Source organism: Manis pentadactyla, chromosome 5 (genome assembly GCF_030020395.1).
Source record: "Manis pentadactyla isolate mManPen7 chromosome 5, mManPen7.hap1, whole genome shotgun sequence".
Taxonomy (NCBI): Eukaryota; Metazoa; Chordata; class Mammalia; order Pholidota; family Manidae; genus Manis; species Manis pentadactyla.
In genome coordinates, this window is record NC_080023.1 from 938,461 (window position 1) to 962,817 (window position 24,357).

Below are 24,357 nucleotides of genomic sequence, written 5' to 3' on the forward strand. Positions count from 1 at the left end.
GGGGGAAGGGCCCGGGGCCCTGGGGGTGGAGGGGAGAGGGCTGGGGGAGGGGGGCGGGGACAAAGTGAGGCCGGCGGGTGCGCATGGAACAAAGCCAGAGAGGCCATCGCAGCCAGTCCCGCAGACCCGCGGGTCTGTGCAGGTGCCGGCAGGGATGGGTGCAGGGCGCAGGAGGGGAGAGGGGGTGGCGGGGGCCTGAGCAGGGCGCCTCCTTCCTGTGGGCTGCCAGTGCCTCTCACTCTCCTCAGAGGCTCCCACGTGTGCCGTCCCTCTGGTCTAGATTTTTTTCTCACTTTACAAATCCCTGAGTGGGCTTATCCTCTCCCAGGACCCCCAGCCACGCGTCTGTGCATCCCACTTCCAAATGCCTACCTCCAGGGCAGATATCTTTGCAAAGCCACTGATATCAAACCTTCGGACCCCTCCACCCACCTGGGTGCCCCAGTGGACCCTCAGCCCCAGTGCTGCGCTCAAACTGACTCCGTCTGCCTCTCCCCAAACGGCGTCAGGGGACCTCTTCGTCCTGTGTCCTCATCTTCTTCAGGGGTGCCACCGGCCCCAAAGAAACTCTGCTGTGGTCCCATATGTCTCCATTCTACTTATTTCACACCAAATCCTCTGAACTCAAACTCTGAAATGTCATTGACATGTGCCCTCTGCCCTAGTGGAAGCCACCAGGTTATCTCACTTGGAAAACCTCCATGGCCTCCCTGGCAGGCTCTGGTGTGCCTGTCCAGGCCCTGTCCTTCACTGTGGTCAGAGAAGATGGCCAAGGGCAGCCTGGGCACAGAGGGAAACATTCAAAAGCAGGACATGAGGGTGCAGCAGGCATTTGGGGAACTGGAAGGGGTCTAGGATGCCTGGAACTTGGGCCCTGAGGTGGCAAGGGCAGCCGGGTGAGGTCCTGGGCGACAGCCATGAATGCCAGACCCAGGAGCGCGGACAGGACACACCCCGAAGGGTCTCAAGCAGGGACATGATACTTCAGGCTTGCATTTATCTGTGACTTCTCCAGGAAGAAATCTTTCTGGCTTAAGAAAGCACAAAAATGATAAGCACACACAAAAATATTTCTACAGTGGCTTCCCATGCTGTGCTCGATTTGGAGCCTCAGCACAGAATAGATTATTATGTCCGTTTAAAGTTGAGGAGCGCCATCAGCCCGAGGTCTCAGCATGTGGACATGACAAAGCCGTACCGCAGTTAGACTGTGTGTCCTGGGACCTCTCCTGTGCTCCTACCCAAACCAAAACCCATCCCGAGGCGTGATGTCCTCCTTAAACTCTGGGTAGCCGATCTGAGTGTGTGCCAAATATCCCAGCAAGATGCCTTCATCCTCAAGTGTGGAGCGCCGGGTGCGAGAGTTATTTTCGCTCCCCGTGACTCACCCGGGCTTGGATAAGACGCTCTGCACAGCTTCTAATTGGAGACCCGAGGGTGGGCGCCGCTCTGTTTGTTTGTCCCCGCTGTCTGCCTCTCCTGGTGGCAAAGCCGTTTCCTGTGCCCCAGCTGGGCGCATCTGTCTGGCCAGGAATAGACTGGGTGACTGGGTTTTAAATAGAAAGGTAACTCCAGATGACACCAGTCCTGGGGACTCTTTTATGGCTAAACTTGGTAAAGGGCAGACTGAAAAAGTGACCCTCTCTTGATAAAGAATTCTGGATGGAAACTGAAGATGTTACCGTCCGAGCAGAGCTCCAGCCGAGGCGATAAATAGTTTCCGGATGCTGTTTGTTTTCCTTTTTTGACTCAGAGGTTTGAGAGCTCCGATGTGCGTGAGCTCTGCTGCAAGGTTAGACTGGGATGTTGGCACCACCTTTTGGAGGAGATGGGTCGGAAGCCCTGGAGCAGGGAAGGTAACCTGACAGCCCAGGCGACGCAGAGCAGAGCCACACGGGGCTCCCGCAGGGGCGGTGCAGACAGGGAGGTCCGAGCAGGAGCCTGGGTGCGCTGTGATCCAGGCGGGCAGGGAGGTGTAGGCTCGTGCTGAAGGGGCAGAGAAGGCATCTAGGGCTCCAGGTTCAGGCAGCTCTCCGGACAGGCAGAGGAAGACTGAAGCCCCACGTCGGGGTCTCGTGCAGTCCGCCCGCTGTGGTCCTGGAGTGTCTCTGCGCATAGAGCCAGCTCTGGCCCACCCCCTCCGCTGGGAGCATACAGCTCTCCTGTGGAACCTTCTGGACTGCCTGTCCTCTACCCTGCTGCGGCCTGGAGAGGACCCTCCCTCTGTGGGGCCGCCTGTGCACTCCCCCACCATGAAATGACCTCCTGTCTGCTGGGAGCTTCAGGGGCAGGGGTCCTGTGGGATGCATCCCCCAGCCCGGGCCCCACACGCACTTGAGGGCATCAGTCAGTGCTCTCAGAGCATTCGACAGTGGGCCAGAGGAAGAAGCCAGGGAGGAAGTGGGCCAGAACCCCTCCTGTCCCTGTCTTACTCTGCCTGTTTGCGTGGTTGGAAATCCATCTTCAAGCTCTGGGTGCACCTGGGGACTCCTGGAAGCCACCCCTGGTATTCTTTAGGGGTACGGGGGACCCCTCTGGACTCTCCCAAGTCTCCCAGGACCCTCAGTCTTTGCTGCTCTCTCGGGGGTGCATGTGAGAGACGCAGGGCAGGAACTGGCTGAGCCCGGGCTGGCAGTGTGGTCCCCATACGGCCCTCGGCCTGTGGCCTGAGACTCCCCACCTGGAAATGGGGCTGACTGCGTCTACCCAGCAGGTGTGCAGTGAGTCTTAGATTCAAGGAGTGAACCGCTGGACCCCTTACCTCCCCCTGCCTCTCATTCCCACGCCAGGGCAGCCCTGCATTCCTCTCTCCCACTGGACGGTGGTGGCGCCCGGACAGCTGCCTGGTCTGAAGGGAAAATTGGTGCTTGTTAGGAGTGGGCAGGCAGGGACAGCAACGCCCTGCCTTGCAGACGTCCCACCCGCTCATCCCAGCAGAGAGCTAATTAGACCCGGTTCTAACGGGCCGGCTTCCTGGGGAGTGGTGCACAGGCGGGGCCAAGACAGGTCCTGCAGGCGCCCTGGGAACGCGGCCTTCGGGGTGAAGCACCTTGCTGCCCCCTCACCTGGAGGGCACCACGGGACATGCTCTCTCAGCACCCCCAGCTGCCCACCAGCTCTGCGGCCTGCTGCATTCGTGTCCACTCTGGCTGGCCCTCCTCCCTGCCTGATGCCCAGCGTGGGGCCTCCACCACCACGTCCACCACGAGCACTGCACTGCCATGTCAGGGAGAAACAGGCCTCATCCTCAGACGGTTTTGGAGTCAGTGAAGCCCATCTGGTAAATGTGTCAGCGACATGATCTGCAGAACGCAGACACCTGAGCACAGGACTTCCTCAGAAGGAGGCGGGCACCTGCCCGCCGCTGCCCCTCAGAATCGAGGTTCTGGCCACACTGAACCCCGCCATTACCGACTTCCCCCCAGGGAACTGCTCCTCCTCCCTCAAGGCCTGGCTCAGGAGACGCCCCCTCCAGGAAACCCCCCAACCAAGGCTGGGCCTAGGCTGAGGCAGGTCAGATGCACCCTTAGGGAGGCACTCGCACCCGGGTGCTGACAGTGAGCGCCTCCAGCCGTGCCCTGGCCCACCGCCTGGAGAGAGGGCTCACTCACCCCCGACGGCTTCTCTGCCAGCTGCCTGGCGTCTCAGGGTCCGAGGGAGCCTATGCTTCCCAGCCCCCTCACCGCTGCCTCCGGGATGCCTCAGCTCTGTGGCCCTGACCTAGGGAGGTGCCCCATGAACTACTTTAAAACAGCAGCAGTGCCATGACGGTAAACTCAGCAGTCCTCTGTGGCATGTCTGCTCCGTCCCTGGTACTGTGCTGTCCATCACACGCTTTGTTTCATTAACTCCCCTGGGCACCTCTACACCGGGACTGCCTGTCTTCACGTTACAGGGGTGGAGACCCAGGCTCAGAGATGTGAAGTGGTTTGCCTGAGGCGGCACAGCTCACAGGGGCCAAATCGGGGCTGAAGCGCAGCTCCATGTGCTTCCAGAGCCCGCATGTCTCCTCCCCCATGTGGGGCTGTGGGTCACGTGCAGCTCGGCCTCTCCGGGTTCCTGGGGCTGTCGTCAGTATTACCTCCATCCTGCAGTGGCCCCGGGGCAGCTGAGGGGGGCTGTGAGGCCTGGTGCGGATGTGCGTGTCTGGGGCCGGAGCTCAGAGTCTCACAGCCAGTGGGTGCGGAGCTGAGAACCAGCAGGGCTGCAGCCTAAAGCTGCCCTCCAGCCGGGGGCGCCCAGGACCCTCCAGGGGCCCTGAGAACGTGCAGACCGTGACCCAGCAGGCCCGGCGGGGCCAGGACCCCACGTGTCTAACAGGCTTCATGACGCTTGTATGGCTGGTCCCCGAGTTTACCACTGAGGAGCTTTGGAATGATCAGAGCCGGCTTCACAGGTGTGACCCGGGCCGTCCCAGAGGACCCCGCTTTTGGTTTAATGTTCTGCTGCCATACTGGGCTTCCTAAACCTTTTTTGAAGAAGGAGTCCTGCCTTTGCATTTTGGGCTGGGCCCAGCAAATCATGTAGCTGGTCCTGGGCTCGTGTTCCAAGTGGCTTGGCCATTAGTCAAATGAGTCTGTCAAATATTTCTCTTTAACATGTTGCCTCTTGTTTCAAAACAGCCTCCTAGGCCCCCAGAACCTAGTGCAGGGACCATATGCTTCCCCCAGAATAGTAAGCAGTGAAAATACACCACTGAAAATAGTCTGGTTCCCGATTTGGAAGAACAATCTGCCAGCCTCCTCTCGGCGTGATGCTGATTGGTTTGTCTTCTCGGCCCCAGCAATCCTCTCCTGGTCAGACCTCTTTCTTCCCCCATCTTTCCTGGCTTACTCGTCCCGATCCGAGGCCAAAAATAGCCCCGGCTCCAGATTGCTGGGCCGTTGGCCAGAATCACCTCCTTGGATTCTGTCTCCCCCACATTGGTGCCACTGCTAGCAGGGTGCTGGCTGGAACCCAGAGCTGGGATGAGAGGCGATCCCTGTGCCCACGCACTCAGGCGATGGAAGAGCACCAGCGCCCGTCTGGTGGGAGCGTGGCACCTACTTTGTGCCAGGCCCTGTGCAGGACACATGAAGTGATGAAGACATGTGCTGTGCCAGGCGCACAGCCTCCCTGCCAGGAAGGAGAGGCAGAGAACACCAGGAACATTGGACTGGAGCAAATGAATGCACAAGATGCTGGAGGAAGGGGCAGAGGAGGGATCAGAGTGACTCTGTTGGGGGGTGCGTATCATGGAAGGCCTCCTGGAGGCTGTGGCCTTTGAGATGTGTCTTGATGGATGAGAAGGTGTTCGACAAGCAGATAAATGGGGCAAAGGTATCCCATCGTACAAACAGGCTACGTTTGTGCTGGGAGCACCAAAAATGAATGAGAAGCATTGTTGAAGTTGCCCAGAATTTGAGGCTCGAAAAATTTCAAGTAAGTTATTTTCGTTTTGTCACACATGGATTTAGTGTCATTTTGAGATTCTCAAATCTGATCCTGAATCACCAGTGCTGAGGTTAGGGGTGTCCCGGTCCTGCTGTGCATTCCAGCCAGAGGGGACAGGGCTTGCCAAAGTGGTCGGGAAGTTAATGGTCTCAGTCAACTGGAGAAATACACCAGGAGTTTGACGTGGCCGATGCCAGCACTGGGAGGGGTGGAAGTGGTGAGGCTGGAGCCAGAGGCCTGCACCTGCCTGCCTGTGGTCACGCTGTCCTCTCTGCCTGAAAGACCCTTCCCTGCACCTGCCAATCAAATTTCCATCCATTCTTCAAGGCTCAGCTGAGCATCACCTCCTCCAGGAAGCCCTCCTTTTTGCCCTACACCTGGATGCTATTTTCCCTTGCTCTGCTCCCAGAAAGCCCCATGCATACCTAAATCCATGCTTGATGCTGTGGTTTTAGCAACTGCGAAAGAATGAATGAGTGAATGAATAATGAATGAATGAGCCTCCATTGAGGTGTGGCCTTTTGAGCATTGGAGAGGAATAGGGAAAGATTTTTTTATATAATATCTTCTCTCCAGACTACTTCATTCTCCCTAGGGATGTTTCCTCCCAAAGGAGAAAGGCACAAAAGCATTCCTTTAACTTGCCATGGGAATGAAGGAGATATCTAAGCTGGCCTGTGCATACAGTAAAACAACAAATTTGACTGGATCTATACTGTTGGAACTCAACCAAGAATTAGGAGAAGTGCAAATTGTAGCGCTCCAAAATCTTATAACTACAGACTATTTACTGTTAAAAGAACATATGGGATGTGAACAGTGCCCAGGAATGGGTTGTTTTAATTTGTCTGATTTTTCTCAAACTATTCAAATTCAGTTAGATAATAACCATCATATCATTGATAAGTTTTCACAAATGCCTAGGGTGCCTAACTGGTTTTCTTGGTTTCACTGGAGATGGCTGGTAATTACAGGTATGCTTTGGTTATGTAACTATACTCCTATTATGTTAATGTGTGTGCGCAATTTAAGTAGTAGCTTAAAATATATACATGCTGAAGTTACTCTACAAGAAGATATATCAAAGAAATAATCAATCTTCCCATGTTTTCTCCCGCCTGCTACTTCTATAGCTTTTCTTCTTCCTTCCTAATTACAACGAATTCTTAAATAGAATTCGTGCCTCATATCAAATTTACCGAGTATCATAATTCTTCCAAGTGGTAAAGATACCTCAAGACAAATGCTGGGCATAGAAGCCACAGGGCATAAATATGCAAAGAAGTAAAAAGCTCACCATTTCAAACAATAAGGCTTCTCTCTCACTTACCAACTTAACATTTCCCTGTGTGGCCCCGGAAGATGACTGGTTAGCCAGAGACGGGTAAGATTCCTCAAGGGAGGAACAACCTAAGACAGGCACAGTCGCTGGGGAGTCATCAGGTGAGAAATTGGGGATCAACAGAGGTGAGGCTTAGAACCTCACCCCCCCTGTTCTGAGAGAAATCTTCTGCATATGTGGATGTTTTATTGCCCTTGTCTAGCTTGGATTAACACATAGTCTACAGGCACACACCTGATCATATACATTTGCTCTCTTACAACACTAAACTATGTTTTCTACCTTTATGTTGTATCTACCTACCACTTCAGCATCTTATTAAAAATAATAAAGAGAGAAATGTGGTATCCACATATAAATCAAGTATAAAAATCAAATGTGTATTCATATTTGAACTGACTGTTTATAGTTCATAATGCATGAGCAAAACCATAAGTTTCTGTGATGACTGCCCTTGTACTGTTCACCATGTAACTTATTCACTATGTAAGAATTTGTTCTCCATGTAAGAACTTGTTCGTTATGCTTCAGAAGATTGGAGACTGACGAAAATTAGGCTTGGGGTGGATTAATGATTGTGCATTGAGCATTGACTCCCCTATACAGAATTTTATTGTTGTTAACAACCATTTGATCAATAAAAATGAGAGATGCCCTAACAACAACAACCAAGAAAAAGTACACACTTCCAAGTGTAAAATAAATAAGTAACCGGGATGTAATGTATAGCATAAGGAATATAGTCAAAATATTGTAACAACTTGGTATGGTGATAGCTGGTACTTAGAATTATCATGTATATAAATGTTGAATCACTGTGTTGTACACCTGAAACTAATGTAATGTAATACTGTGTGTCAACTACCCTTCAATAAAAAATAATTATCTAAAAAAAAAAAAAAAAAAAAAAAAAAGCATTCCTTTAGGCATCACAAACTGAGATGGGCCCACTCCTTCATGCGTGCACACATGCATTAATTCGCATGTCATGCCGGCGTGGATTCACCGACAGCTCTGGGTCAGGCCTGTGCTGGACGCTGGAGGTAGGGAAGAGTGAGGGCACTATTCCTGTGCTCCCGGCACAGCCCAGCCGGGGCGGTGAGTAAGTCAATGGTTGTGTCATCAGAACAACACGCATCATGAGCAAAGTGCTTTCGTGAGGTAAATTCGGGCTCCGCTGGCCAGAGGGCCCAGCCCAAGCTCCATGTGGGGGTCGCTGCCCTGGGGGGGTGCCCAGCACTTGGCCCAAGAGTGCTGAATGGGTGTCAAATGAACCATGCTGTCTCCAGGGAGAGGGACAAGAAATCTTGTGATTCATCTCATTTTTCCTGACCATCCAGGGTCGTCAGGTGCAGTGTGGGAGGGCTTCCGACAGCCAGAGCTGGTGCAGTTTGGTCAACAAAATAACAAAATAGTATTGAATTATAACTCATGAGTTCAAAGTGATATAAATAAATGATAGAATAAGTAAATAAATGGGGAAGAAGAGACATGTCCCGTGCAGACTATTCCCAATACGGTGTGTGGCCTCTCCGCCCTCAGAGCCGGGAGCACAGTGTGGGCTGTGCCTGGTGATTTCCTCCCGGAGGACAGGGCGGGAGCGGGAGAAAGGGTGCTGTTCCAGCCGCGGGTCCCGGCATCAGCAGTGGTGGGTCGTGTGTGCGCGCATGTGCCCTGGATGTGCCGTGGTGAGGCTCGCTGGTCCCCTCTGCGCCCTTCCTCCCCAGAGCCGCAGCCCCAGTATCACCATGAGAAACCGTCGGACACACTGAAGCTGAGGGGACGATGCCAAGCACCTGGCCAGTGCACCTCAAAACTCAAGGGCATGGAAAACAGGGAGTCAGAGAGACTGTCACAGCCCCGCAGAGCCCAGGGAGACGTCACCGCTGAATGTCATGTGGGAATGTGGGGTCTGGGCCAGACAAGGACATTAGTGGGAACACTGGCAAAATCTAGTGTGTGGCTTAGATCCTACCGATGTGGCAGTGCTGGCTCCTTAGCTGTGACTGATGTGGTCTTATGTCGCATGTTGATGACAGAGGACTCTGGTGGGGAGGAGGGGAGGGAGCTCTGTACTATGCCACTTTCCTGTAAATCTAAGCTATTCTAAACTAAAAAGTTTATTTAAAATAAGAAAATTCATTCCTTCTAACCCTGCCACTTAAAGCCACTCGCAGGTCCCCTGCGTTTCTCTCCATTCTTTTCCTTAATCGAGGTCTATTTGCCATCGCATCCGTTTCAGCTGTGCAGCACAGTGACCGATGCTTGTTTATATAGCCAGGTGACCACAGGAGTCACAAAGTGTTTTTTTCTTGTGGTGAGAACTGTCAAGATTCACTCTTAGCAGCTTTCACATGCACAGTGCACCACTACTGACGGCGGGTGCCGTTGCCACGTGGCATTACCAGGACTTACTTATCTTACAATTGAACATTTGTTCCACACATTTCACCCACTCCCTGCCTCTGATACTGCCTATCTGTCTCTGCATCTATGAGCTTTGTTTTGTTTTGTTTTTTCCCCTTTTTTTAAGATTCCACCTGTAAGTGAGATCATATGGTAGCTGTCTTTCTCTGAATTAATTTCACTTAGCATAATGTCCTCAATTTCATCCACGTTGTTGCAAATGGTAGGGTTTCCCTCTTCTTTATGGCTGTGTAATATTCCTTCCATTTTATTTCTATGCATTTTTCCACTGACAGAATTAGACTTACTTTTATATACTCACCATTGAAAAATTATACTTCCTTATAATTTTGTCAACATGAAATGTATAGAAATTATAGTTGCTGATCATTTTGTTCTCTGATTATTTTTCATGAGCACATGAGCTCTCCTGCCATTCAACATTTTCTGCAAACATTTTTATGCCCTCTGTGGCTCCCCTAACCAGCCCTCAGCGCCTGCCCCATTCTTCCTGCACATGAGCCAAATCATGAGGCACACCTCCGAGCTCATCTTCATCCCCTTTTCTGGGAGCAAAGCTGAGGAATCGGGCTCCATGAGTGCAGCCAGTCTCCTTCAGGCCCTCGGCTTGCTGGGAGTGAAGGGTTCTGCACTACAGGAGACTAATTAACATGCCTGGGGAGCTCATTAGATTTCCCTGCAAAGAAAGAACATATCAGATTATCATTTGTTCAAGTAAAGACAGGAGCTTTGTGTGGGTTATCTATTTATGCTTCTAGAGGCAAGTCAGAGCTCGGGAGGGGCTATCCCAGTGGTGCGCCCACACCGAAGGGGTCTCCCTGCTCCTGCCTCTTCAGCCAGGCTAGCCCCTTCCCCACCATGCCAGCTTCAGGCCCTGTGAAGACACCCCATCCTGCATGAACTCCCCCCAGAGCATGTGGCTAAGAGCAGGGCCCTAGAATCACCCTCAGATCCAGACCCTGCCTGCAGCCCACTGGGCGTGCGGCCTCAGCCCGTTCACCCCCCTTCTCCGGGCCTCAGTGTCCCTGTCCACCAAGCAGAGGCAGTAACAGCGTGATGAGAACGGCCTCACGGAGCTGTGATGGGGACAGCCCAGTCACACTCGCATTAGACGCTCGCCGAGGGCTCCCTCAGGGCCAGGCGCCGTGTCAGTTCCCTGTTTCACAGGTGGGACATCAGAGGCACAGGATGTCAAGTAAGCTTGCCTGGGTCCTGTAGACGTGGGGTTTGAACTGGGTTGTCTGAAGACTGAACGTGTGCCCCTAGCCCCTCCTCTACCAGCACAGGGTCCACTCACGCATTTATTCATTCACTAATTCCTGCATTCATTCATTCTTTCACTCAACAAATGTGCGGAGTGCCCAGGCCTCGCAGGGTGAGAGCAGGATGGGGGGTCAGTAGTGAATGCCACGGACGTGGCCCCTGGCCCAGCAGGGCCTCAGTCCTGAGATAAGAGGCCACCACCATGACATGTGGGCATTTTTAATTGGCAAGTTGGGGGGTCCCCTGTGGCCTTGAAGCAGGGAGCTCAACCTCGTCCAGGGTGAAGTGGACACAGAGGGGACACGTGGAGGAGGGGCTGCCTGAAGGGTGGACTATGTTGGCCGTGGTTGGGGTGCAGGCAGGAGGCAGGGGACTGGGCCAGTCCAGGAAGGGTCTGCAGACTCCACCACAGCGGTCAGAGCCTTCTTAGGCTAAGAGGAGTGCTGAGGGTCCCTGGGTCTGTGTGCAGGGACGGGCCTCGGCTTCCCTGTGGGGAATGAGTCTCTCAGGTGAGCTTGGAGGTGGGCCACGCACACTGCAGGTGGGGGGACCACGTGGCTTGGGGGAGCCGCCGCACCTGGGCCCAGTGCTATGTCACTTTCTCAGCCCACCCTGACGGCCAACCCTCTTGCTGGCGGGCAGAGGGGCAGCCCTTTCTGCCAGTCCCTGGGTGAGCCCCTGACAACTGAGGACACTGAGGAAACCTAAACCAGCTCACCAAGGGCACGGCCACCCCATGGCCTTTGCAGGAGGGTCCCTGCTTCACAGAGCTGTCCCTGGGGCTGTGAGTGACCCTAAGTCCAGAGTCAGGGTGTCGGCTCCGAGAGGAATCCTTCCCAGGCCCTCCCAGCTCCCGGTGGCCCAGCACTCCTGCTGATCTCAGCCTCAAATGGGCAGCTTATCACTTCTGCAAAGACGTGCATCCACGTCAGGCCACGTCCACAGGCGCCGGGGTTAGGACGTGGCTGTCCTTTCTGGGGATGCCGCGTGACCCACTACAACGCCCTGTGAGGCCTCCTGGACCTTGACCCTCTGTACGTCAGTCCCGTGGCCCCTTGGCTGCCCCCTGGCCCGTCCCTGGTGCCCGCTGCCCCGGGCCCTCAGCCGCGGGTTCAGGGCTGTCCTCAAGGCTGCCCCCCACCGCCCCCCGCATCCCACTGCCCTCGGTTTCCTTGGAGCACCCGTCGTCCCCGAAGCCATAGCTCAGTCACGTTTCTGGTGCCCTGGCCTCAGCCCCGGACGGCGCCTGGTGCTTGCGGACCCCGGGGGCCCTGCCCTGCCGCCCAGGCCCAGGGCTCACCTCTGTGGCCTGTGTTTCAGATCATCCTGGTGGGCTCCTCGCTCAGCGACCGAGACCAGGGCCTGTTCCTCAGCACGGACGAGGGCACCACCTTCCAGAGGCAGCTCGTCCCCTTCGCTGTGGAAACGCTCATTTTCCACCCCAAGGAGGAGGACAAGGTCCTGGCCTACACCAAGGACAGCAAGGTGAGCGGGCCCGGCTGGGTGTCAGGAGGCCAGGAAGGCTTCTGCTCGCGGGGGCCCAGGGCCGCCCCCACCCGCTCAGTGCGCCCTGCGGGCCTGGGGGCTGAAGCGAGAGGCAGGACCGACAGCACGCAGCTCTTAGGACTGCTGCACACTACCTGCCCCTGCACAGCAGCCATGGGGCCTTCCTCCACTTCTGGAACATTCCACACACCCTCCCACAGCTGTGTCCACCAGGGAGCCCGTGGGCACCATCCCAGGGCAGGTGGGTGAGCTGCTGGAGGGCTCTCACCAGGGCCAGGGGGGTGCTGGGGCCCAGGGGCGGGACTGACTCCCCGCCCAGGAGAAGGCCGGCCCCGGGCAGAGGAACCCAGGCACCGCCAGGCTGCAGGTGGGCACTCGGGGAGCAGGAGTAACACCGCCCCAGCCTCTCTGCCTCTGTTTTCTGCTGGTGCCTCCCACGGGCTGACTCCACCCAGAAGCCAGAAAGAAGGACGGGTCAGCCCCACGGGCAGAGAAGGGCGGAGAAGGGCAGGGTGTGGATCTGGAGGCGAATGGAAGCTGCCCGTTTGGGGAGCCTTCCCCTGCAGGCCCACCTGGGCCCCACTGTTCCGCGTCCTCCGGATTCCAGCGCCTCTCTTTCCCGGGCCTTTGTACCTGTGCTGTTATTCGATCACTGTCTGTGACCTACACACACACTTGGGGTGAGCTCCTGAAGGCAGAGACTGTGACCCGTTTTTGCGCCATTTTATCTCGAATTTCTGGTTGAAATTATTTGCTGGCTGGACAGTAGCTACATGCATGGAGAGTGCCTGGAGGGTGGGGCAGGATGGCCACCAGGGCTGGGTGAATCACTGAGGGAAGGGTAGGTGTCCAGCAGTAGGGATCACCCAGCTCGAGGGCCTGCAGATGGGAACTCCGGCTGGCCCGGCTCATGGCTTCCTGCAGGACCTGGCCTCGTGGGCTGCCTCTTCGCTCCTGGCCCCTCCCTTTGGGACAGCGGGTGCTCCTGTGTGTTAATAGCACTACTTAGCCTTCCATGTAATTAGACTACAGCACAATCGCGGAGACTTATTTTCCTGCAGAAATTGACTACATTGCAATTGCTCTTTAATTTACGGTGCCCTGAAAAATTAATGGAGCCGAAATCTCCGATATTTTCCTTGGTTCTTTTCTGTGACTGTAAGGAAAGAGAAAGGAGAGAAGAAGAGAAGAAAGAGCTTAGCTCTGGTTGTATAAGGAATAAGGAATTTGGGGAAATTAATAATGACAGCAGGACTTTAGCTTTTTGAAAGATTTTATGGTTTTCAGAGCTCTCTAACTTCCAAGAAACAGAATGGTGTGGTGGGACAGCCCTGGCTTTTGATGCCATCAGACCTGATGTGTTAGGCAGGCATCTGCTGTCCTAATGCCGAGTAACACACAGCTCCAAGCCTCGGAGGCTCGGAGCCACGGGCTTTGTTCCTTGTTCCCGGGACTGTGAGTCGGCTGGAGTTCTGCCGGGCCCTGCTGGGATTGCCTAGACATGGCTGCAGGCTGCTGGGGAGAGCTCAGGTCTCCACGTGTCTCTTGTTCTGGAGCCAGCAGTTACTTGGGGACATTCTGTTCCTGTGGGGGAGGCAGGGGGCATCCACCTGAAGCAGCATGTCTGCTTTGACCCGGAATCCATCACATCCCCTCATACACCATCGGTCAAAGCAAGTCACATGCCAAACTCAGAGTTAGCGTAAGTGTTCTGTTCCCAGGACGTGCAGATTCATGTGAAACCAAATGTCCTCCTCTCTTTTCTTCCCTTCATTATCCCCCCCAGATGCCTGCCCCTTCTCCCAGCAAACAGACCGTCCACCCTCAGACTGCCCTGGCCCCCTAACTTCAATCCCCTCTTTTCTGTGTCATTATAAGTCGGGGTGCTGAGGCCACCTTATTTTGTTCTTCCCTGGGTGGGAGCCTAATGCAGTGGTTTGTATTTGAAGGCTCAGGAAACAGTATTAGGCTCCTGGCTCAAAAGCTTGTGAGCGCGGGACCGACCCTCCCCACGCCAGCTGGGGGACCTCGGGCACCAGCTGACCAGCCTGCCTCGGGCACTCACCTCCAGACCACCACCAGTCCCGCTGCTTGGTTCTATTCTGCTCTCCGTCAGGGTCCTCCTGTGCTTCCCAGCACTGTGAGAAACCGATCTGATCCCAGGACTGCCTTCCAGAGACTTAGTAGGGGAGAAAAGACACCTTGGGTGGCCTATCAAAGAAGCCTTCCTGGAAGAGGGGGTTTGAGTAGGGGCTAAGAGGATGGGTCAGGATTCACTTCTTTTCACTGTGACTTCAGGACAGCAAAGATGATCGCACAAGAAAGGAAAGAAAAATGAGCGCCCACAGCCTTCCAGCCTCAGTAAAGCTGCATTACCCTCGCTGCAGGGAAGGAAGGTGGGGCCCTGCCCGGGGTGGGGGGACGATCGCGATGGGCAGCGGTTCCCAGAAGGAGCAGTGGGTGGAGGTGCAGACTGCACACCGGATGCTGTGGATACAAGTGGGCTGATGAGCTGCCCTGGAGGGCTCTGGGCTTCAGTGCCCCTCTTCTGGGCTCTCTGACCTCAGACTCCAGAATCGGGAAGAACTGGGCTTCTCTGAGTAAGAGAATGATGCTGTGAGCAGCGAGAACCTTACACCTCAGCGTGTGCCCTGTCTCCACTCTGGATATTTTTAGCAGAAAAAGGACTTAGTGTCGGGGAGTAGGTGCTCCAAACTGTTGTGAGGGTGGGTGGGGAGGCTTCAGGCAGACCTCCAAGGGGTTCCTGAAGCCTGTGAGCTGTCCTGTCACCCCAGTGAGCTTCCATCTCACCTGTCGGAGGAGGGGGACCAGGAGTCCCACTGGACTAACCAAGGTCAAAAACACACAGCTGATGTCGAGATCCAGGCATCTGAAATCACACTGCTGCCGCCCACACCGTGTGACAACATCCGCAAAGCCAGCAATCAGACGCAGGGACGCAGGGTCCACCTGCTGTGTCCAGCACAGCTCCTTTCCACCGTCCATAGCTGGAGGAAGGATGCTGGAGCAAGTCCCCATGACTGTCCCGACCAGCAAAAACAGCCCACAGGGGCAGGAAAATGCCCCAGCACCCTCTGCCCTCCAACCCTCACACAGGTGCATCTATCTGACCCAGAACTCTAGCTGCAGGGCAGTCTGAGCAGTGCTGGGTGTCAGTTTTCCAGCCTGTGTGCCCAGCCCGTCGCCCTGTATGAGGGAGGGGAGGGTGCTAAGGACCTTACCCTGCACACCACTCAAAGCCCCCCGATGATTGCAGCAGACCTACAGGCACCCGTTTCTGGGATGCGCCTTCCTCTGACCTGCCGCTGCTCCTGTACCTTTCTTCCTGCCTGGCTCTGACCTCTGTGCCCTTTATCTCCATGTCGCAGTGTGTGACATGTGTTCTGGCACAGCACCACCACGCCTTTCTTGGATGAGTGGTGTGGAGTCAATCAACCCCTCTGCAGGCCATCACCTTGTGAGGTTTATCCACAGTAACTGGGGCATCCTGATGGGTTTATTCTTGTCTATTTGCTGGTGTTTGTTTTTTATTAAGCAGAAATGTTCTATTTCTGCAGCATTGATGATGCATTATAAAATCCCCTCCCATGAGAGCAAACTGGAGCAGCTTCCCGACATTCTGGGGATGTTCTGGGGCGGGCGTCACCGGTGCAAGTGCCTTGGTGGCAATGGTGACAGTAATGCCATCCGCTAATGCAGAGGCTTTGTTATCCGGCTCCTGGGCACTGATGGCTGCAGACTCATTTTTGTGCTCATGGCCTGAGGGTGTGGACAGTGCTCTCCCAGTGTGCAGAGGGGTTAGGAGAGACATAAGGTAGAAGGGGCCTGGCCTGGTCACTCAGATGGCCCAGAGACAGGATGACAGGTGACCGCCACCCTTCCTGGGGTCTCTCCGCTGCCAGTGTACTATACTCAGATCTACAGGACTGAAATAGGGAGGAGGAATCAAGGGGAGAGAACGTGCAGGGGAGTGGACCTCACACGGCAGCCCTGGGAACCAGTGGGGACTGGAGGAAATCTGCTCATTGGCTCAGGGAATATTCATGGAGGGGCCTGCTGTGCATGGGTGCCTCTGAGCTGGCGAGCAGCTGTCAACAAAACAGACAAAACCCCTGCCCCCAGGCTCTTACTTGTAGAGGAGGGGTAGGGGCAAGGAGCAGATTATAAAGGAATGGAGGAGTAGCAGGTGCAGATGCTCAGGGGACCTTGCAAGGCACATTAGCTCCCCGCTGGTGCATGAGCCCAGAGCCAGGTGTGACTGGAGAGGGGGCATGTGGGAGGGTGGGAGCAGGAGAGAGGCCTGGGCGGCCCCAGGGCCCGAGTGCCCATCTAAGGAGCGTGGGCTCATCCGGAGGGCATGGCATCCCCCGCAGGGTCCAGCGCAGGAGAGTGGTGTGGTCAGGTGTGTGTCCCAGAAGGGTCCTGTGGCCGCCTCGTGGAGCAGGCGCTGGGCGGGAAGGCAGGAGTTTGGAGGAAGTGCCACAGGAGCCACAGGGGTGCGGGGCACTCAGCTGTGCTGTGGGGTAGAGGGGAGGGGCGGAGGGCAGCGGCCGCGGGTTAGGGGGGCAGGGGAAGTGTGGGCACATCTTGGATCTGGCAGCAGGGTGGCAAGGACAAGGCCTGGGGTCCTGGCTCCGGGAGCTGCTGGGAGATTGGCACCAAGCAGGCCTGAGGTGGGCTTCCAGGAGCACGGAGGCCGTCTGTCCACGCTGAAGGTCAGGGCAGCACAGGGTTTGTGCTGGATGGGCCCTAATTTCCCTTCTGGGATTCTGCAAATGCTTATTTGAACAGCAGTGAAAGCAACACCCATGACCTCGTTTGCATCCCATAACAGTGCCTGTGAGGAGGGCAGGTCGGAACAGACAAGGAGCACGTGGCATGGGTTGGTCTGCGCTGGCTCTGAGGCCAGCAGCTGTGGGCTCCAGTCCTGGCGGCTCTGATTGTCAGACCCATTTTACAGATGGAGAGACTGGGTCTGCTCTACCCCAGGTCGAATGGCTGTCTCGAGCCTTCCTTTCAGCAGTTCAGAAGCTGCTCTGCTGAACTGATCCCTTCCAGCCCCATCTCGATACAGAGCAGTGAAGGAAGGTGCGTTCCAATCACAGAGAACAGAGTCCAGCCTGTGCCCGTGACCAGGCCGGGCAAACCACGCAGGGGCTCTTAGCTGTCATTCTCCAGCCGTACAGTGAGCTGATAAAGCTTCCATGTCCTAGAGACGTCATGGGACAGACCGAGAGGTGACGCGCTGGGCATCCAATGGCCAGGCAGGACACGTACTGCAGTGCAGGGGAACAGGAACCTGACCGAAATGAGGAGGAGAGGGAGGGGTTTGGGCAGGAGGCACATGCACTTCCGAGCTCCCCACTGCCCACCAGGGCCCCCTGCCATGGATTGCAGGGTTTGGGGGGAGCAAGTGGGAGTGTGTATTTGCTTGTATACGTGTGTCTGTGTGAGTGTGTCTGCGTGTGTGTGTCAGCATGTGTGTGTGCATATCTCTGTGTGTGTCTATGTGTGTGAACATGCATGTATACACGTGTCAGTGTAAGGTATGTGTGTCTGTCCCTATGTGTGCATGGGTGTGCTGTGTGTGAGTGTGTGCATTAGACCAGGTCGGGTTCACCCCTGGGCTCTGGGCCGGGTGAGCACGAAGCACATTGTGGGACCAGGCAAGGCCCAGCCCACCTCGACTGGCCCTCGGGCTTCTGCTCCTCCCCACCGGCTCTCCTGTGTGGACGTGTTAGATGACCCAATGTCCAGCCTTCTCTTGGCCTCCAGGGCACTGTGGCTGCCCACGGAGATGCCTCTTGGAAAGCTGACAGCCCTGAGAGAGGTGACATCGATCCTGGGCAGGAGGGAAGGTGGCTCTGTGGGGATTGCAGAACAGGTGGTGGGGAGGGGCACCCACGTTAGAGACAGAGCACCCCCTCCGTGCTGCACCAACCCCAGCAGCGCCGGGCACAGGACCCTATAGCTCCATTAATCAGAGGAGAAAACAACTGAGGCCTGGGAAGCTGGCATGAGGAGCGGGGGGTGGCAGAGATGGGTGTGCAGCCCCCACGCCCCTCCCAGCCCTGTCTCGGCTCCGACCAGCCGGCCTGGATGTGAGAACGGCTCTTCATGGAGCCCTGCGCCTGACTTTCTGCCTCCTGGAGGTTGGCCTGAGCCCCCAGGTGAGCCAGGGCGGCCACCAGCAGGTGCCCGGGGGCTGGACAGGACCGACTCCCGCCGGGCTCACCCAGGCAGGACCAAACCTGGTATCTTCTCTCTGCTCTAAAGCTCTACGTATCGTCCGACCTGGGGAAGAAGTGGACGCTTCTGCAGGACAGAGTGACCAAAGACCACGTGTTCTGGTGAGAGCGCCCCGCTGGGCACCTGCGGCTGGGGGGGCCAGTCAGCCCCCCTCAGGGCGCCCCCTCCCCGGCCCTGACCCCAGCCCTGTGTGCACCTCCCTGGGGCCCTCCAGGGACTCTCCCTGCTCGGTGGAGGCTGAGCAGGAGACGTCTGGGCCCTCAGGGCTTGATGTCCGCAGGTGTGTGGCCCCCAGCACAGTGCAGCTCCGGCTCGCCCCTTCCTGGGCCTCCCTTTCCGGCAGGGCAGGGAGGGGAGCTAAACGCCTGCAGCCAGCTACCCCTGTCTGGGGGCCCCCAGGCCCCGCCTCCCCTGCCCCTCCCCAGGGCCTCTCCCCCCTCCCCCTCCCCCCTCCCTTCCCCCCCTCCTGCCCCAGGTTCTGCCCCAGGCCCTGACTAGCTGCCCTTGGTGCAGCCTCTCCCGCCCCATGCTTCCTCAGCCCCCCACTGTCCTGCCCCGTCTATGCGGGGCACCCCACCCACCCTGCATCACCTCCTGGAAACCACTCAGCAATCAGTCTGAGCAGTTCTGGTCTCATTGCCCCAAGTAAGACGCGCTGGTGCTCACACAGTGCTGGTGAGCTGGGTGAGCAAGGCCCCGGGGTGCGTGCTGGCAGAGGGCTGGGCTGGGCATTCGTCACTGAGGTGACGCCCAGGGCGCTGGCTCGCAGCCCTGTTGCCCTGCACCAGCTGTGGCGGCCATCCTTCTGCTGCAATGGCCTTGGAGGTGCGCACGGTTACACACGTGTTCTTTCTACCACATGTCTTGGGTGTGCACACACTCCCTCCCTCCCCTTTCTTATCTCACCTGTGCAGCGCCGGTCCTGTTCCCCCAGGAGACCCGTGGGCCCAGCTCCCCTCCCCCTCCCGTGCTCCATCACAGCCTCGTGCTAGTGGTGGCAAGGTACCCTGAGCTGAGGGGGCCTCTGGCTGCCCTCCGGCTGCCCGCCGTGGGGGTGTGTGCGCTCTGCTGGCAGGAGAGGTCATGGCTCTCTCTCCACGTGGCAGCCCATGGCTCGGCCCGGCTGCTTCCCCGGGGACAGGGCGGCCATCTGTCACGGGCCTTGTTGGTTTCCCCTGGTGGCCCCCAAGGGCCCGCAGGGGGCGGGGAGGGAGGCACGGAGGTGGGATTCCGCGCTGTGCCAGCCTGGGAGTTGGCAGAGCGGCAGGCTGTGCCTCAGCGTGTCCAGGCCTGGGCTCAGGGGAGACCTCTCCGGCCAGAGAGAAGCCTTCCCACAGATGCTGGGAGGTAAACGGACACCGATTCAAACATGTTATTATCTCCAGCAAATCAAATTATTTCTTCCCACAAGTTTCTCAATTGCTCGGAGTTGTTATGTGTGAGAGATAATCATGCCAACACGCAGCCACGGGGGGCCCGGGAATCTCCCCCGGAATGTGGTGACAGCACGGCAAGGGGGCGCCCCTCTCGCAAGCAGTGCTCAGTGCTGTTTTGACAGCATTTCCAAGGTGCTCTTTGTCCGTGAACTGGCAGCAGGAATCCCCAAGGCCCCGTGTTCCGCCTGAGGCTCGGGCCTGTTGACATTTGGAGAGGCCGACCAGAGTGGGCTCCCCGCTGCGGCAGGGGCAGCTCGGGCGGGGGGGACCTGTGTATTCTGGGCCCGCGGTGCGCACCCCACCGCCAGTCTGGAACAGAACCACAGAGGCCCCCCAGTAGCTGCGCTGTGAATGCCCACCGCCCAGCAGGTGCCAGACCGAGGGCCTGAAGGTGCCCTAGGACATCCACACAGTGCACCTGGGGTCCTCCCTGCGCATCACAGAGGGCAAGCCCGACGCTCGGGGAGGCCAGGGCACCTGTCCTGGCTCAGGCTGCCTGTGGACGGGGCTCCTCCGCTTGTGGCTGGCGGCCATGCTGGTGGCTGCCTGTACCCCCCCAGCCGTGCCCACACCTGCTTCTCTGCCTTGAGCCTGAGCTCACCCACAGCCTCGGCCTTCCTCTTCCATCAGCCCCAGAGTCTGTCCCCCATGTGGGGCAAGTGGCAGGGCCTCTGTCAGTAGAGCGAGGGAGGGAGGGAGGAAGGCAGGAGGGGAGGGAGAGGTCAGCCCCCGGCAGGCCCGGCTGCGGTGGCTTGAGGCTTTCTCTGGGCCTCCCTTAGCATCCCACAGGGCTCAAGTCAAGCCCCCGCATTCCCACAACACTTCACTCCTTCCAGACAGCTGCTTGCGCATCTCGTGTGGCTGCTTTTTCCAAGTAACAGACCAAGGGCCTCCACCTGTACCAGCCTTGGGGACCCTGACAAACAGGAAGGCTCAGGGGGCGGCACTGGTCCTCGGCCGCTCGGAGCCAGGCCGGCTCTGTCTGTGGGGCTGTGAGTGCGGGGTTTCCCGTCTCCTCCAAACCTGTGACCCGGGGCTTTCGGGCCAGGGGCCTTAGGCCCACTCTGCGCCCATGCCTGGCCCAGGGGAATGAGGTGGGAGACACTGTGGTGGGGGTGCCAGGTCAGCGCCAAAGCAGTTGAGCCGCATTGCTGCCTCCCCAGAGGACGCAGCCCATGGAGCTGAGCTGTCACCCTGGGATGTGCTGTCCTTCCACTCTTCTCAGGCTCCACTGGCAGCCACAGTCCCCACCATGTTCCAGCGCTGCTGAGCCCATGCCCACTGCCAGGGGAGGGGCACACAGTGGGGTGGGGTGGCCGGGCGCAGCAGGGACACAGGAGGGAGCCCGGGGGAGCCTGGGCTCTGGGGCATAGCCGGGCAGCCCTGGGCAGGTGTTTGCTCCTCTGAGCCTCGGTTTCCTAATTAGCAAAATTTGGATGACAGTCCCAGACCTGCCTGGCCTCCTAACTCATTTTTAATCATCTCACACACACACACACATGACACAAGGAATGTGAACATCTTCTGTGAAGGATCTTCAATAATAGTACAGAAACAGACCCCCAAGCGAACCCCGGGCCTGCAAGGAAGAGGCGGGGCTCCGGCCAGTGGCTCCTGGGGGGACTGGGTCCTCGCACTTGCAGGCTCGGGGACCGTGTGGCCCTGTGGGGTGTGGGGACTGATGCAGGCATTGTGACTGGGGCTTGAGACCCCCATTCCTGACACCAACCCCAGCCCACCCTTTTTCCAGGGCTGTGTCTGGGATGGACGCCGACCCTGACTTGGTCCACATGGAAGCCCAGGACCTCGGAGGAGGTAAGGTGGGAGGGGTGCGCACACCGAGTGCCCCTCAGTGTCCTCGCCCTGTGGCCGGGCTCAGAGTGCCTGAGTTCAGTCGCTTCTCCTTGGTCGCAGGCCCTGCACGGCTGACCTCGCTGTGTCACGATGTGGCATGATTTTAAATGTGCTTGTTTTCCAGCTGGGAATAAATTGAAGTCAAGGAGCTCCGCTCCAGTGAAAAAGTCTGTTAAGAGGGCGATTTGTTCTGGCCCCTGAGCACTGAGTGTCTCCTGCTCGGTCAGCTGCCTGAGTGCTGAGCCAGGGCAGGGGGCCTCCGGGCTTCCCCTCCCAGCGGACCCGTGGGCTCCATGCCTGAGGGAGCCCCGGGGCTCATGTGCTGTGAGGAAGGTCCTTGGCCCTCCTGCGGGAGAAGCATCGACTGCAGAACCATGGAATAGTCTAGAACCATAGGACGTTCTACGACGTCAGAGTCAGGAGGACCCATATAGATTGTGGCTTCATTCAACAAACACTTGCTGAGGCCCCTGTGGCCCAGCCCAGTGCTGACCCTGCTGGGGACAACGAGGTGAACAAGACACAACCCTGCCCCTGCCTGATGGGCGGGGAGGGGGCACAGAGGCAGTCAGTCACTACACCAGCTGGGTGTCTCAAGTCCAGCAGGGCTGGTGGGGGGGTGCCCCCTGGGCGCCTGACCACATTCCCCACAGACACCAGGGTCCCTGAGCCACCTCCTCCTCAGTTCTCCAGGAGTGGAGACCTCGGCAGGTCCCATCAGCAGCGGTGGGAGCTACAAAGCAGTAGATACCCAGATAGGACATGCTCCGCAGAGGGCAGATGCAGGGCCAGACAAAGGAGAGCCCTGACGGGGGGGCAGAAGCCCTGGGGTCAGCTCCCAGACTGCCGTGTGCGTCACATGACCCTTGGGAGGTCACCCCGCCTTCCTGCCCCTCGGCCTCCTCACCTGTGAGGTGGGTCAGTACACACGCAGGGGCATCATGGCTACACAGCTGGGGGCCGGAAGCTGCCACTGGATTCCTTACCCATCTCCAAAGCCTCCGCTCTCTGCTGGACCCACAGATCCTGTGGGGAGCGGATGTGGTGTTACTGTCACTCCCGCTTCACTGACCAGGAGAACAAAGCTCAGAGGTTGCAGGTTTGCAGCCATGGGGTCGTCGGCCAGTACAGACCCCAACTCCCAACATCCTCCAGGCACAAATCCACACCCTCCCTGGGCTCACGCAGGATGGCGTGGGGACTGGCCGCTCAGCAGGGCTCAATGCAGCAGAGGCGGGGTGGCTGTCCGCACAACGTCAGCCTCCGGAGAGGAGGAAGGGCAGGCTGCGCCCTCAGTAAGGGCAGCGTTTTCACCGTGATGCCTCCTCAGGGGAAGAAGAACCACAGCCCGGCAGCTGCGACCCCAGCACCGATGTGCCGCACGGCTGGTGTCCCCACGGAAGACCACACACTTCTCCCTGCTCCCCCACCCAGCGTCCCCACCCCAGCCACTGCAGCCTGAACCCCCACAAGAATCCAGTCCAGCCAAGCTTGGCGTCCAGGGCCTTGCGGTGCCACCCCCACTCCTCACCACCTCCCTGCCCTGTGCCAGCCTGATCCCCAGGCCATCCCAGGCTCCCCTCACCAGCTCATGTCACCTGGGAACCCTTGTCCACACCTTGGATTTCTTTCTCGTTGTCTTGGGCCACTGACCCCACCAGCCGCCTTCTCTGGGCTCCATAGCGCCCAGGCTGCTCTGCCTCTGCCCTGGGTCTGCCCCTGCTCCTTGGGGACAGGGTGGGGTCTGATTGACTCACTTCTGTGTCCACAGTACAGCTGATGGATGAATCAGCATGTGGCCAGGTGCCAGTCTCCCTGAGCAGGTGCTGGGCCACTAAGAGTGAGGGAGAGAGTGAGTGAGTGAGTGAGTGACCGAATGCATGCATGCATGGATGAATGAGTGTGTGAGTAAATGAATGAACACATGAATGAATGCATGAGTGAGTGGGTGAGTGAGGAGTGAGTGGGTGAGTGAATGAGTGAGTGCATGAATGAATGAGTGGTGAGGAACAGCCGGGTGAGTGGCTTGTGGGCTTCGAGCCTGGCCCGGGCTTGTTCCCCAGCCACGCATCAAGCCTGCAACAATTCCCTCGCAGCCACCGGGAGCGACACTCTCAGGGGAAGTGGCTGTGGTTCCGGAGCGTGGGTGGAGGCCCAGCTGTGGCCGACCACAGGCCTGCTGTGCGCCGCCGCCTCACGGGGCCCTCAGCAACTCCTGGAGGGGCATGACTCCCTTTTACAGTGGACCCCTGAGGCTGGGGTTACCCTGCGGAGAAATTAGGGGGATGACCCACCCCCTCAGCACACACCCCAGGGCCTCGGGCAGGTCGTACCCCAAAGGCACTGATGACTCCGAGCCCTTGCGGGGCTCCACTCTGGTCCCTGTGGTTAAATCCTGCTCCTGCCCCACAAGCTGGTAGGAAGCTCTCTATAGCGTGTAGGCTCTGCCCGCCTGTAAAGCTGCCGGAGTTCCCCAGCCCTGGGAAGACCGAGGGCCTTGAAATAAAGCAGCAGCTGCCTGGCCAAGTGCGCATTCAACTTTGCTCAATCATAAATTTTTGAAAATACTTACCTAAAGTTCAGGGGTAAAAAGTGCTTAGTCCCACGCACACCCGCCCCTGTTTAGGCGGGAGAGACTCCAGGGGGACGGGTGGGGTCCTGTGCCATGATGGGTTTTGTGAGTGCCCCGTGCCGTCCCTTCTGTGGGTGACCACGCATGCCCAGCACACCCGGTTGGATGGGGACCGGGGTGGGGGTCTCCTGCCCACAGCCTGAGGTTCCTCCGTAGCTCGGAGCTGTGGGAAGAAGGTGTGGGAGGCCGGCACT

General features: G+C 57.6%; 1 protein-coding gene across 1 annotated transcript in view; it reads left to right on the plus strand.

The window, feature by feature from the left end:
- The window catches only part of SORCS2 (sortilin related VPS10 domain containing receptor 2), a 446,479-nt gene that overhangs the window by 356,450 nt on the left and 65,672 nt on the right, over nucleotides 1–24,357 (plus strand). Inside the window, exons 4-6 of the mRNA XM_057501991.1 lie at nucleotides 11,786–11,950; nucleotides 18,269–18,342; nucleotides 21,428–21,492. Of these exons, the coding sequence (XP_057357974.1) occupies nucleotides 11,786–11,950; nucleotides 18,269–18,342; nucleotides 21,428–21,492 (304 nt within the window). The remainder of the gene's footprint in view (nucleotides 1–11,785; nucleotides 11,951–18,268; nucleotides 18,343–21,427; nucleotides 21,493–24,357) is intronic.